The following is a 15,755-nucleotide window of genomic DNA, read 5'->3' on the forward strand; positions in this document are numbered from 1 at the left end:
ATGTATATTATTTTAACTTTCCAGACAGCAACACTCCTCCAATGGTTCTCGGAGACAATCTAAAACACTGGATCGTTCATGGTTATATCCTTCTGTGACTGGTCTCTTTGTACCAAGGAAGGATCCTTAGTCCTTACCTTGGTTTCTCTAGCTTTGTGTCTTGTTTTGTTTCTTCTCAAACACCGTTTGGTGCTCCTACTTTGGGCAGCTCTTTTGTTTGTATGCTCAGTCCCATAAACCCTTGTGGTTTTTTGTTGGAAATTAATATTATTATCTTGTCTTGTCTTATCTTATCTTATACATCACTAAATAGATTTGACATCATTACAAAAAAAAAATATTAAATTGAAAACATAAAAAATACTAAATTTCATTTCAATATATTAATTTTTTATATATATCTTCAAATACAACATTACAAAATACAATATTTTATTGGATAACAAGTTTTATTTTTACAATTAAAAAATTTATTACGAAAAAAGTAAAATAATGATTACTAAATTAATTTATGTTTAAAAAGTAGATAACTAATAATAGGCAAGAGCCTACAACACAATGGTAAATTGCGAGCCTCTCATTGGAGAGGTCTTGGGTTCAAATCTACTCAAAATTAACTCATAATTATAATTAATCTTAACAATAATAATAAATATAACGACATAATAATAATATTTGTATATGATCGGACGGATGGCTTCTGTAAGCGATTCTCGATCTGCTAGGGCCTACGTGCCCTAGCCCGACCCGTCTGCTCTCTTGCTCCCTGCAACTTTTTTTTTTTTTTTTGTTGGTTCATGGCTCGCGTTTTTTACTGGCTGTTGATTGCTGTGTGGTGGGGTTCTGCGCGAGGGCATCCCTTTTGGGCGTGGGTGCTTTGTTACATCATGTTTTTTGGTGTTCTTTGTTGCGTATGCGGTGGGAACTCACAGTAGTGTGGGGTTGAGGGGCTCTAGCCTGGTTTTTTCCTTGTCTGCGTCCTTTATCCAGGCTCGGGGTGAATGGGGGACCTTGGTGTTGCCTCCCCCGTCCTTCGAGTGAAGATTTGGAGATGGGTGAGCCGGCTCCAAGGGTGCATGCCAGTTGTAGGGCTCTGAAGGGTAAATCCCAATCAGGGGAAGGAGAATCATCTTCTAATGGGAAGCTCCGACTACAAAAAATTAATGGATGTTTGCAGAAAGCCAAAGTCCAGCCAATTCTGGTCATTCAACCTGAACAGGTTTCGGAGGATGTTGAGTACTAGAGTAATCGTGCTCTTATCTGCAAATTTTTGGGCCTTCATCTTTCATTGCCTGTGTTAGACTCCTGGGCCCGTCAGGTGTGGAACCCAAAAGGAGATATGGAAATTCTGTTGGCAGCTAATAATTACTTTATGGTCATCTTCTCATGCATGTCGAATAGGAATAAGGCCTTTGAAGGTGGCCCTTATTTCTTTAACCAAGTGGGGCTATTCATCAAGCCTTGGCACATGGGCTTTAACTCTGCCGAGGAAATCCCTTCTCGAGTTCCGATATGGGTATGCTTGCCGAGACTTCCTTTGGAGTTCTGGAGGGAAGATATTCTTCACTCAATCTCGATGCTTCTAGGAAAACTTGTGGGTTCGGCTACACAGACTCAAGATCGAAAGGTAATTTCTTTTGCTTGTATTTGCGGAGAAGTTCATTTAAATAATTCGTTGCCAGATTCTATGGAGATTTGTATGGGCTCTGTTTCCTTGATTCAACAGTTGAATTATGAGATCCTACCATTTAGATGCAGAATATGCCATGAATATGGACATCTTCTTCGCAGATGTCCCAGGTATAAGATCCCTTCCTTGGATGCTTCAAGTCCCCCTAGAGAGGACAAGGGAAAGGCCATGGTATCTAATGGACCTATTGACAGTGAGGGATTTACTCAGGTTAAATCTCGTAATAAGGGCAAAGGTAAGACGAGAAACTGGATGGATAGGCGGACTGATGGCACCTTTAACAGGTTTGAGGCTCTTGGAGACATGGTCCAAGAGGAAGGCATCCTAGTCGAGCTCTCTTCTAAGGCCAAAAGTCAGCATGAGACTCAAGAAGGAGATATGCAGAGAGAGGATTAGATTCTAGTGACAGGGGACCTACAAGCCGAGCAGCTGGATATTGATTTGCCCCCTCCAGTTCAGGATATCGGGGATCTTCATGGATCATAGGGTTCGCAAGGCCAAGTCTTGGTGGCCTCTAACCCCCTTAGGTCTAAGGGGACATCGGATTCTGCAAAAAGTAATAAGGCTCCCCTTGTTTTAATCATTCATCAGAAACCCTTCAAAAAGGGACCTTTAGATAAACCGTCAAAAAGTGGCAAGAAGACTGATCAGGAGAAAGTGAAGATAATGGGTGAAAATTTGGTTGAGTCTGGGTCTGTGAGACCCATTGATTCTCATTTCTCTCACCCCCATAAATGATAGTGCTATCATGGAATGTAAGGGGGTTGAACAGCATCCCCAGACAAAAGGTTGTTCGCAAATTAATTGAGTCCCAATCTCCTGATATAGTCTTCATTCAGGAAACTAAACTTTCATTGGATGGATTGGCTAATTGTGCTGCGTATATCTGGCCCCCAGGCTCTTGGCAGGGGGTGGGTGCCTTGAATAGTTCAAGTGGGGTGGCTTGCTTCTAGGACCCAAGGAAAGTCTCCCCACTTTGGTGGATTTCTAGCCGGCCATCAATTTCTTTGATTGCCACTAGCTTTGAGAATGGAGAAAGGTGCTTCTTATCCAATATTATGCTCCTACGGACTTTCCAGGTAAATCTCAGTTATGGAATCATATTAGATTCATCCAATCCTTGGAACCTTATCTTCCATGGATTATGGCGAGTGATTTCAATGCAGTTATTAGCCTAGGCTGGACCAGTCCTCAATTCTACTCAGAGATATGATTGGCCCATTGGTTCTTATTGATGTGAAGCCGACTAATGGTGTCTTTACTTGGAACAATCGGAGATGTGGTGGTGAGGCTATCTCAAAAAGGCTTGACAGATTTTTGGTTTCCTATTATTGGATGGACAACAGGTGGATCACCAGTTCTAAAATTCTTGACTGGAGGGAATTGGATCACTGGCCCGTTAAGCTTTCCATCACTCCATACAGTCACCAAGAATCCCTCTTTCAAATTCCAATTGATGTGGCTCAGAGACTTGTCTCTACCTAATCTTATGGTGGATTGGTGGTATGAGGGGATGCCTGATCATGGTACAGCCACGTATACTTTCAGTAAGAGGCTTCAACATGTGAAATACAAGCTTAAGAGATGGAATAAATAGTGCTTCGGGTATCTACATGTTCAGAAGACTGCTACTCAAACCAAGCTAGATAATATTACTCGCCAGATTCGGGACCAAGGGTTGAACTCTGAGATGAGCGAAGCTGAGTCCCTAGCTCTTCAGGAGTTGGAAGAATGGGAGCTTCGGGAGAAGATTTTCTGGAAGCAGAAATCCCGTATTGCGTGGCTTGAGGAGGGGAAGAGGAACACGGCCTTTTTCCACAACTCCGTTAAGGCACGAAGGGACGGGAACTCTCTCTCCTCTCTTGTCTTAATGGATGGAATTCAGATCTTTTCTCATGAAGACATCTCTAGGGAAGCAGTCAATTATTTCTCTATTCTCTTTTCTAGGAAGGATCCTTGTGCTAGGCCTAAAGAGCGTGATATTTTGGATTGTATCCCTCACCTTGTCTCTACTGAGATGAATGCCGCCCTCTTAAGCCCTATCTTGCTTCCAGTGCTGGAGAAAATTGTGTTTAATATGAAGAAAGGTAAGGCCCCTGGTCCAGACAGGTTTCCGATTGAGTTTTTCCAAGAATTCTGGGAGATAATAAAGTATGATCTCCTAGATGTGGCCTAAGAATCATACAGGAATAAACAAATGCTGAAGTCTTTAAATTCAACCTTCTTAGCTCTCATTCTTAAGAAGGAAGGGGCTAATCGGCTAGATCAATTCAGGCCTATAGCATTATGTAATGTTGTCTACAAGATCATCACCAAGTTGATTGCTAAGAGGCTCAAGCCATTCCTTGGTTTTTTGATCTCTACTGAACAAGGTAGCTTTGTTGATGAAAGACAAATTTTGGATGGAATTATGATAGCAATGGAGGCAATCCACTATATGGCTACTTCAAAGGAGAAAGCTATGTTCATTAAACTTGACATGGCCAAGGCTTATGATCAGGTGAGTTGGGAGTCCTTACAGAAAATTCTTTTGACTTTTGGGTTTGTTGTGGAGTGGGTCGAATGAGTTCTTAGTTGTGTGATATCACCCTCCTTCTCAGTTCTTATTAATGGAGAACCTTCAGAGTTGTTTGGCACTTCTAGGGGGCTTCAGCAAGGTGACCCTCTTTCTCCCTACTTGTTCATTATCATGGCAAAGGGTCTTGGCAAGTTTTTAAAAGCTTAGTACGGCAAGGTATTATCCAAGGTTGGAGCTGAAATAACAACCTTCCTTTGTATTCTCATCTTCAGTTTGTGGATGATACTGGATTGATGGGCATGGCTAGAATCAGTGAGGCAGTGAATATCAGGAAAGCTTTGGATATTTATTTGAAAGCCTCAGGACAGAGAATTAATGATGACAACTCTTCTATATATTTCTTTAACACTCCTCGGCTTATTCAGAACAGGATTGCTAGAATTCTTAGATTCCAAATTGGCTCCCTTCCTCTGATGTATCTAGGGGTCCCTTTGTTCTTGGGTACTCAGCGGAAGGATTACTGGTAGGGGATTTTGGATAAATTCAGGAGTAAGGTTAGTCACTGGACCTACAGATGGTTATCTTCTGTTGGGAGAGTGGTTCTGCTAAAGACTGTGGTGCAGTCTCTTCCCATTTATAGGTGTTGTGTTCAAGTTCCCCCTTCTAACTTTGTGAGGGACTTTGATGCTTTATCTCGGCAATTCCTTTGGTCTAGGAGTCTTCTTTCCTCAAAGTGGAGCCTGGTCAAGTGGGAGTATGTGTGTAGGCCAAAACATGCGAGTGGCCTTGGGCTTCGCTCGATGGCTCTTGTTGTCACGGCCTTGGCTACGAAAATGTACTGGCGATGGTGTAACAATCAAGATCAAGAGTGGGCTAAGATTCTTACCCATAAGTACTTTCCTAGTGTGGATTGCTCTGAGGTGCCACGTCTTCCTTTGGTGGGTAAAGGCTCCTGTATTTGGGATACTCTTAAGAAGGCAGCCCAACTTATTAAGGAGGGGCTCTTTTGGATTTGTAACAGAGGCTCGGATACTTTGTTTTGGCAGGACTCGTGGGATGGCCATCCTCCCATTCTTTCCAATTATCCCCAGCTTCTTCCCCTTTCCCAAACTTTCACTAATGCTAGTTGGCTTAAGGTGGAGCATTTTAAGACTGTCCAGCGCCTGGGGCAAGTTGAGATGACTTGCTGGAAGGACTCTCAGGAGTGGTCGATGGGTGGCTCTGATGAGGATCGGGCCCTTCTCTCTAGAGTTCTGGAGGATAGGTTTTGCAGCTCTCTCAATGGGAGGGACAATTTGGCTTGGAGCCCCAGTCCAAAAGGTAAATTTACAGTGGCTCAAGGCTATGCTATTCTTGACAGGAACTTACACGGTCTAGATGAAGTGAATTGGTGGAAGAAGGTTTGGAGTAGCTTTTCATGGCCCAAGTGTAACTTTTTCTTATGGTTGTTGGCTCAGAAGAAATGCCTCACTTGGGAGAATCTCCGCAAACGAGGTTTTTAGGGACCTTCGGTTTGCGTTATTTGTTTGCACAATGAGGAGTGTGTCTCCCACTTGTTTTTTCTCTGCCCTTTTTCGAGAGAGATATGGCATAGATGGTGGGAGGCTTGGTGTCATGGTTGTATTCATGCTACTTCTATTATTGATTTTTGGGCAAGCTTGGGCAGACCTTCAACGAAGACTTCTTTCTTACATATTGCTTGGATGGTTGGTCCAATCTTCATTCTTTGGAACATTTGGTTGGAAAGGAATCATAGAATCTTCTGTGATTCCAAATTAGGTAGCTCCCAATTGTGGAAGTTGATTCTCAATAGGCTCCAAGAGATGATCTATGCAAAGTGTAATATGTCTATTAATATAGATCCTGGGGATCAAGTTATTGTGAGGAATTTGAAACTAGGAGATAATTGTCAGGGATGCATTCCCAGTAAAAGATCGAGCCATGGTAAGTAGCAGGTGTGTCGGGATGGGAGGTGGTCTCCTCCCTCGACTGGGTTCTTGAAGATCAATACGGATGGATCTTCTCGGGGGAACCCTGGTCATGCTAGTATTGGGGCTATTGGTAGAGGCCATGATGGTGGTGCGGTTTTTCTACTCTCTGTTTACAAGGGTCAACATTCTAATACTCTGATGGAGGCCCTGGCTATTAAAGTTGCCATTGAGCGTGGTTGTTCTTTAGGGTGGCAGAAGATCATCTATGAGTCTGACTCTCAGATTGTCGTGGATATGCTGAATAACCAGAGGTTAGAGGATGTTAGCTAGCAACTTGCCTCTTTGGCCAGACAAATTCTTAGTCTCTGTAGTTCCTTGGACTTTGTTTCCTTTCGTCATATCCCTCACGAATGGAACAGAGTGGCGGATTGTCTGGCTAAGTGGCCTTCAGAAAATGTGGGTAGTGGGTTATTAATGGTAGGGATGAGCTACCTTTTGAGTATCGTGAGATCATTGATCAAATGTTACTAGAAGACAGGAGTATGTAATGTTGTTTTGGGCCTTCGGCCTTTCCTCTGTAACTTGGTTTTGAGTGAATAAATTTTTACCCCTCCTTTTTCCAAAACAATAATAATAAATAATCTAGGCTTTGACTAATTACCTATCAAAAAAAGTACTTGACTAATAATTAAAGTAAACTAATAATATATAATAAATTTATTTAAATTAAATGTTTATTATACATTTCTTTTCATCTAAATAAATTAATATTTAAGTTTTATCAGAATTATATATATATATATAACATGATTATTTTATATTTTATTTAAAAATGAAAATGAACAGAGAAAAAATGAAACAAAAAATAATTGACTCCGAGATTTTGCTGTCAACACCGAATGGAATGAGATCCTTTTGTCGCACAGCCCGCCTCAAAAATCCTTCCTTTCTCACAAATATCCGTCCTTACTAATGCTTGTTTCTCACAAATATCTTTACTCGCTAGAAAGTTGTTGTGCCCAAGCTACTAGCAGAAGAAACTTCTCCGTCATCAACAATTTGTTGAAGGTATTGCCATTTCCATACGAATTTGGAGGCAAATTTTATACATTTTTCAAAGGTTTGCCGAATTTCAAACTTGAAGCAAAAAATTCAAAGAACCTTGTGATATAGAAAAAAAGTAAAAAAAGATGTGTGAAAAGTATTAAGATAATATCTTATACTTTCTATAACAGTCAACTACTTGTCTGTAGTTCGTCTTTCAGTCTAGATAGGAATGTTTCCTATCCTGTCTCTTTTGTCTTCAGTCCAGATAGGAATGTTTCCTATCCTGTCTTCAGTTTTGTTTCTAATTTCGTCTTCAGTCTACGTCCATGTAATTCTTTATAAGGAAAAGATTTGTTCCTCTGTTAATAAATCAATCATGCAGAAATCCGTTAATCTGCTAATTCTTGAATCTTGTAACATGGTATCAAAGCCAATACTTGATTCATAATTTCATTCGAAATTATTTGCTCAAATTTTTCGAATCCCGACTAGGGTTTCTGTTTGGTCAGCAAATCACGATTTTGGAGTTTTCAAAAGCAGGCTCTGCAAATCGTGGGCAGATTTTTCTTGGCGTTTTTCGCAAAACCCTACCTCGGCTTGTCTGCAACTCCCGTGTTTTTTTTCAACACCCATTTTCTGCAACTCCCCATGGCATTAATGGTCCAAGTTTTTTTGGCAAATCACGGGTCTAATTGTTGAAAATCGCAGATTTATTTTGGTCTGCGTTTTTTGGCTGCCGTTTTTAAATGGCTCTGCGTGTTTTCCAGCCCTGTGAGTTTTGTTTTTTGCAAACTCGAACTCCCATGCTGCCTAGATTTGGATAAACTCGTGATCAGATCAAGAGGTCATTTTTTCTGACGTTTTTGTTAAAAACAGCTCTGCGATTTCTGAAATCCTGTCTCTGTTGTTTCATAAATCTACCACTGTTTTTGGAAGGTCAAATCTAGTTTTTTTTGGCATCGTCTCAACCTGTAGTCACACTCTGGGCAACAAATCAGACTTTGTTTTCCACCAAATCCGCCATTTTTTTGATCTCCAATCAAACGGCTAGGGTTTTGCCCAAAACCCTAATTTTTGGGGTCAAAAAAAAATTGTCTGCAAATTCTTGTTGGGTTTTTCGAGAGCTCAACTGGGTTGTCCATTTTTTCTAGGTGAAAACGACAGTAGATCCCTTCTGGGTTTTCTGTCTACTCTCCTAGGCACTTGTCATTTTTTTGGGTCAGCCTCAACATTGCCTCAAACTTTGTGCAAATGGCATCTTTGACTAATCTAATGTTGGAGGGCAATCTACGATTCAATGGCCACAATTACAATCACTAGAAGCAGCGCATGTTAACCATCTTTGAATATCGTCGTTTGGATGAGCTTGTTCTGGGCACAAAGACTCGTCCGACCTCCGACCAAGTAGAACAGGACAAGTTTGATGATCGCAATCAAGAGACTGTTATGCTTCTTAAGCTCTATGTTATCGATGATCAGCTACTGCAGATTCCTTCTGGCAAGTCAGCTGCAGAAATCTGGAAATATCTGAAGGAGCTGCATGAAACATCTGACAAGAGTCGGGCATTCTTTCTGAAGAATCAGTTGTTCTCCATTATGATGGATGAATGTAAGTCCTTACAAGAGCATCTGACAAAGATTAAGGACATCCGCGATCAGCTCGAAGCTATTAGTCGGAAAATGGAGGAAGAGGATATGGTAGTCATCACTCTGAAAAGTCTACCATCATCCTATGAGCACTTCATAGAAACACTCAACATTACGTCAATTAATGTTGATCTGAAGTTTCCAAAATTATGCACCAAACTTCTGCAGCAGGATCGTTGGAAACAACAATTTGGTAGCAGTGCTTCTACAACCTCCTAAGAGCAGGCATTTGCTGCAAAATCCTTTCAACAGAACATCAGCAACCACTAGTCTTCTCAACCTTCCCAGCATCAACCTTCTGCTCAATCCCTGGATGGCTCTACAAAGCAAAACTTACAGTGTAATTACTGTCACAAGTTTGGCCATATGAAGTTCGAGTGTCGGAAACGTTTGGCTGCCCAAGCAAAGGCAAAATGCTTCCCAGCCAACAGCACAAGTTGTCGAGCTTCCCAATCAAGGCGAAGCTGCATTTTTCGCCTTCTAAATCTGTTTTTGTTTTTTTGGGTTTGTTGATTTTCTCCTCAAAAATCATTTCATGTTGTCTGTAATACACAAGGTTGCATGAGATTCTGGGTTTTACCATTTTTTCCACAAAAACGAAGTTTTGTAATTGCAATTTGTTTTGAGTCATAGCACTCTTCTAGCAAAACTTCTTGGTTTCAGCATTCTGTAGATCCAACAAGGGTCTTAATTATTCCAGAATTTTCTGACATCTATACGTTGACCATTAAGGGAGTGTATTAAGATAATATCTTATACTTTCTATAAAGGTCAACTACTTGTTTGTAGTCCGTCTTTTAGTCTAGATAGGAATGTTTCCTATCCTGTCTCTTTTGTCTTTAGTCCAGATAGGAATGTTTCCTATCTTGTCTTCAGTTTTGTTTCTAATTTCATCTTCAGTCTATGTTGTTTCTTTTAGAAACAACGAAAGAAACAACGTCCGTCCTTGTAATTCTTTATAAGGAACACATTTGTTCCTCTGTTAATAAATCAATCATCCGGAAATCCGTTAATCTACCAATTCTTGAATCTTGTAACAAAAAGAGTATCCCACAAAACAGTGAACCTAGATGATGAAAACATAAGAAACCAAGAGAATTCTAATAAAAGGCGTTAATAGATTCAAACCAACAGGCCATTGCAACTAGTTAAAAAGATACCACAGCGGCTCTGAAAAACTGAATAACAGCTAGGCACTAAAAGGAAAAGATTACTTCCTTTCCTGGATACAAATGATTGCAAGGTTAACAAATATTCAGCAACAAGAGAACCCACCCAGAACATTCATCTTATGTTTTCTATTACTATATTAGCTTATCATAGAGTATGCTAATTTGATAAAGACAGCTACATCAAATTAAGGGGTATCATGTTGACAAGGTCATGAATAATGCTTATTCCTACACTTGAAAATAGAAACATACCGACTTAAGGCTCTTGATTTTCTCCTCACGAGCAGCCAAAATACCTAAATATTGTTGATCAGGATCTGTGTCATGTCCAGATTCAAGCATTGGATCTCCTTTTAACTTTTGACGTGCTCTTCCTGGTTTACCAATCTTTTTGTTTTGTTCTTCAATATCTTTGACCATTTTTTTTACCTTTACAAAATTCCTTTTTTTCCTTTCTTCGTCATTGGTGCGTCTGCATATGGCAGGAATTTATCTTCATCAGACTTTCTATACAAAAAGAGAACAGTACCTAGGTTCTGTTGCTCTGAGTTTTTAATTATATACACTATACAGTACAGATCATATAATTAACTAGGGAACACACAAATTGAAGATTTGAAAAATATTAATTCGATTTGAACAGCATCACTATTAGAAATAGAGATAACCAAAGATTTTGCTGCTTTATCTTTCTTAATAGTAACATTCCAATTGCATGCAATGCACATCATACTATTGACAGAAAAAAAATGCCACTGTCGCATACTAATTCCTCAATTGTATGGCTTTGACATTAAGGAAAGATGATATAAAGGTCTCAATAGTTTGAATTTCTTGAATACAATATTTTCAATTTTACGCACTGCATGTCATGTTATTAACTAGGAAACTGACACACAAATATACAGTTCGTCACTTGTAGATGCAGATATATGATTTCTAGTTACTAAGCTTAAACAGTAATATTAGTACAAGTCAACATTATTAATCAAAGTCTCCAAAAAAAATTAAAATCACTACAAAATGAATTGGTAAGAGGTAGGCAAATTTATTTACCATTTATATTTGGCCATTGACCAACCAAATTGACATAATTCCAAATATTCTACAAAGCTAAATTATTAATTGTCTTTTTCTTAACTGAGTCGTTAATAAGATCGATTGCTTTTGATTTGGATTTTTCTTTTTCTTTTCAGTTCAGTGAGGTGGTTACATAGCCATGCTATAGCTATATTTGGCTTGTTGACCTTCATGGAGGCATCCACCTTTTTGATGTTAAAATATTATCATATAATAAATTAGATTTATTGAACTTTGGATGTAGAAACTCCAATTGTAAAGTTAATAGTAAACCTCTACCAAGAATAAGCTAATATTCCTGGATTTAAGTCTGTTTTGGATGGAATAAATAATAATCAAGACATGTCATATTTTGGTCACAATGTATGTACGTCACACCCCTCCCTACTACTGAAACTTTTGATGTTATTTTACGTTTTTGAATAGAAAAGCAGCAAAGCGGTGCTGGCCCATGGTACAGACAAGAACTAGAGCATTAATAGCACATTAACAGCAGCTAGCACTTTAACAGAAAAATAGTGCAACCTTTCTTACCTCTATCGAAAACATGGAATGAACTAGAGCATCCGAAAACAAAAATAAAACAGATCATAGTATCATAGTTAACCGAAATGTCCAGATAAACACGAGCCATGCAGGGCCAATAAAAGTAGTCATCACAGAATTTAAACAGAGACCAGAGCCCCAAGGGCTGCCACAAGCACAACAACAAAAACAGAAAACCTCATTACTGACAAAACATTAAGAATTCCCACCCAGCCTCTTAGAGAGGAGAGTCTAAGCCCATTTCTTTTTGAGGAATTCAATGAGGTCTTTGCAATCTTCATCAGCACCCGATTTGACTACCGTGATCCTCTCCTGCATCAAGCATAGGGCAATAACAAAAGCATGCATCACTTTTATTGCAAATTTATTGGTGCCCTGTATCCTTCTACTGAATCCAGCTATCTCCTTCTTCATCACTTTCACAGCATCTTCAAGATCCGTTATCTGATGCCTGATTTTGCCCACAATACCACCAGTTTTGGGGGCATAGGTGTCCATTTTTTTTATTTTGATGCCCTAGATGACACATGCTTTCCATAAACAATGGTTTGCTTGATCTGAAGCCCTAAATGGTATTTGGCTTTCGTAAACAATGGTTTTATTTACAATGATGCCCAAGATGGTAATCGGATTTTTATTTTCTGCTTTCATGGAAACAGTAGTTCAGGTCTTGCAAGAGGAATAATATGATGATTTCATTCTTATCTGGAGTAATGTAATTTAATTATCTCATGTATATAAATGTTGGAATATTTATGATTACGAACTGACTACTCTTTTTCTTGAAAGTCGATGCAGAAACTAATTGTCCTCCAAGGAAAAGAGGAGAGAAAGTCGCACCGGGAAAGCGGGGTGCAAACATGGTTATGATCCATAGCTAACTGAACTTTTGGAACTGGTAAGTAGTGACTAGGTCTGCACTAGTGCAACCTAGATAGCATAAGTCTTGATTAGGATCCTAGTGGTTTTTTTTGGTGTCATTTGGTCATTGCGTTAAGTAACACTAGTGTTGGATAGCAATGGCATCCTAGAATTGTACCTTGTCAATCTATTTCTCTGACATCTTAACTGATAACTCAAGAGATTATGTTTCTTAAAGAATTTTAGGCATGATCTTACCAAATATGTATAAAAGTATGTGTAGTACAAAATCTATACATAAATATGTATTCATATATATATATATATATATATATATATGCAATTCTGGTGACAAAGTTCACAATTTTATATATATATATATATAGGTACTGAAATACTACATATAAGTATACATATATAAAGGTGACTGGGTGGTATAAATGAATAATAAAATAAAATAAACTTAATTGCATTGAGAACTTAGCCTTACCTTATATTAAATAGCTCCTCGCATAAGTGGGAAAATATGTTTCCTCTTATTCTCAAAACTAAGCAATATGTATAAATATTTTTCCAGCCACATTAGACTATGTGGCGTAATTTTCTGTGGACTGAGAATTAAATACCAGAGGATTTCATAATATGAAGTTTGGAAATTGAATTTAAGTGTTAACATAAGAATATCTCCTTCAACCACAATGGATAGTGGCGGCAATTTGAGAGCTGCAAAATGAAATTGACAATGTGAATTTCATCTAATTTGCAGAACCGCCTTGGACATTGAGCTCTTGCAGCCCATTTTTCAAATGTAATACAAAAGGAAATGATAGAGGAGGAACTAACGTGCATTTTGATGGCATTTCATATGAGCCAAGAAACTATTTAAATAATCATTGGCTTTGAAAGAATGGAGATATATACACACGGCATGTTAAGAGAAGCAGCACAATAGGAAAACAAGCTCCAGCAATTTGAAAGGGAAGCAATTCTGTAGCAAACGTTACATAATCTGAACAAGAGGCAAGACACGAATAAGACAGGGAATTTGAACTTAAAGACCATTTTTATGCAAGCAAATTAGTCTAGCTACTATTAACAAGCTAGTTTAAGAATGTCCAAGCTTGACAGATGGGAAACATCACAGAGATAACAGCTGAAAGATTTTGAATCCTTCTGAGGTTTAATAGGTTGTCTGATTTTAAAGAAAAAAACACCTCTTCTTAATATGCAGCAGCATAAGCATGTACTAGGGAATTTCATACTAAGTGCTAGTGACTAAAGAAGCAAGAAATTCCTATTACTCAAAAATAACTTTATAAATAATTAACTTAATATCACTTTATTTATTTATTTAAATTTTATACATAATAATATATGAAAATATATTTTATTTTATTTTTTTTAAATCTTGCACGGATGAACCTAAAATGAACTGGAACCCAACTCAAAAAAATATTGAGCGAATTTCAAACCCGCATCTGTACCAGAATCCGAATTGGCAACTTAGGTTACTAATTATGATCAGTAAGATCTCTTCCTTCTACTTTGTGTCTTGCTTAAGTTGATGATAATGATATGCATATTTATGATCCACATAGAAAGTTGCCTTTTCAATTTATTACAATTTAATTATGTTCTGAAAAAAAATATTAACTTTACCATGTTAGTTCCAATTTGTTTTGCAAGTTCTTTTCCGTTCTATATATACATATACATATATCTCGATATGTATATCACTTAGTCATTACTTTCATGTTTAAAATTCTTTGCATGTTACACAAGGTATCAGAGCTACCGGGCTCTAAACTATAACTGGGGCTCCTCTTAACTCAAAACTTAAACTGAACGAAGCAATTTAGTTTCTTACAAGGATGCGGATAATTCAAACAAAATGAAAGAAAGTTCAAGACTTCCCATTAAAACTGTCAAACGCTTTGTACAAAGATTACTACTACTACCAATGTGATCATCCAATGGATCACAAAACCCTTGCAGCAGCCCTGATAAGGATCAAGAAGCAAAGGCGTAAATGGACACCTGAAGTAAGGGCTCAAGTTAAGGCAGCCTTGCTAGCTGAGCATAACCAGAAAACTGAAACAAAAGTTTAACATCAGACTCCTAGTATTGTAGAAGAGCCATTTCAGCCTGTTAACAGTTGGAAACCTGCCCCCGGCTATAGAGTCCATCCTTTTTCTGATCTTGAGGATCAGGAAGAGCCCATTACAGTGAGGGCAGTAAAGGCAGTGAGGACAGCTCCTAGTTACAGCACCCTAGTCTATAAATGTATATGCAATTTTGAGTTTATTATGTAAATACAAATTTTGTTGAGAATGTAACTCAATGTAAGTACAATTTTGTAATGAAAATAAATACAGAAATTTTGTTGTGTGTACTCTTCATGTCATTTGCATTGAATGCTTGATTTATTACAATTTGCATTTAATGTTTACTTATGATGATAATTAAAACAGGTTTTCTTTACCAGGTGTTTGAACAAAACTAGAATGGATAACACAAGGAGTGATTACCAATCAGAGTCCCCAGTAGCACCATCAGAGAAATTAGATAGGCTCTTGCAGATGATGCAAGAGACTCAGACCCAAGTTGGGTATCTGGAACAGAGTACGAAACATGGATGAAATTGAGGAAAAGGGAGTCCGAGCCTAGGGTCAGAGAGAACAGACATGGAAGTCACATGCCCAAACCCAAAATTCTGAGAGAATCTTGAGAGTTCAAAACATATCCAAAGATATGAAAAAGCTTAAGCCTCGGCAATATGACGGAACAGATCCTGGGGATGCCACCAAAGTGTGGCTAACAGGTATGGAGAAATATTTCAATATCAGAGATTACACTGAGACCCAGAAGGCAGTTTGGGGCTACTACCAATTAATAGGGGAAGCTGCTGGTTGGTGGGAAAATATAAGAGTTGAACTTAAACTGAAATCTACAGGTGTAACGTGGGCCAAGTTTGTAGAATTATTCAGGCAGAGATGGCTGCCACAACTCTTCCGCAAACAAAAAACGTCTGAGTTTCAAGATCTCAGACAAGGAGAACTTACCATGGATGAGTACACGGAAAAGTTCAACAGGTTATTCAAGTACGTTCCCCAACTTCAAGCAGATGATTTTTTTTGTCTGAGGAAACATATTATGGGACTCCACAAGCGAATTGGAGGCCCAGTAGATGTCCTTGCCCCAGAAAACACCACTGAAGCCTATCAAATGGTTGTATGTTAGGAGTTGAAACTCAAGAAAGATGA

The 15,755-nt window shown here is 38.5% G+C and overlaps 1 protein-coding gene across 1 annotated transcript in view; it reads right to left on the bottom strand.

Moving 5' to 3' along the window:
• Nucleotides 1-15,755, bottom strand: part of LOC149567726 (tetratricopeptide repeat (TPR)-containing protein) — a 217,655-nt gene that overhangs the window by 177,074 nt on the left and 24,826 nt on the right. Inside the window, exon 2 of the mRNA XM_089820990.1 lies at nt 10,258-10,477. Within this exon, the coding sequence (XP_089677116.1) occupies nt 10,258-10,477 (220 nt within the window). The remainder of the gene's footprint in view (nt 1-10,257; nt 10,478-15,755) is intronic.

Source organism: Cupressus sempervirens, chromosome 3, assembly GCF_028749045.1.
Source record: "Cupressus sempervirens isolate cs-2001-9-10 chromosome 3, ASM2874904v1, whole genome shotgun sequence".
Classification (NCBI taxonomy): Eukaryota; Viridiplantae; Streptophyta; class Pinopsida; order Cupressales; family Cupressaceae; genus Cupressus; species Cupressus sempervirens.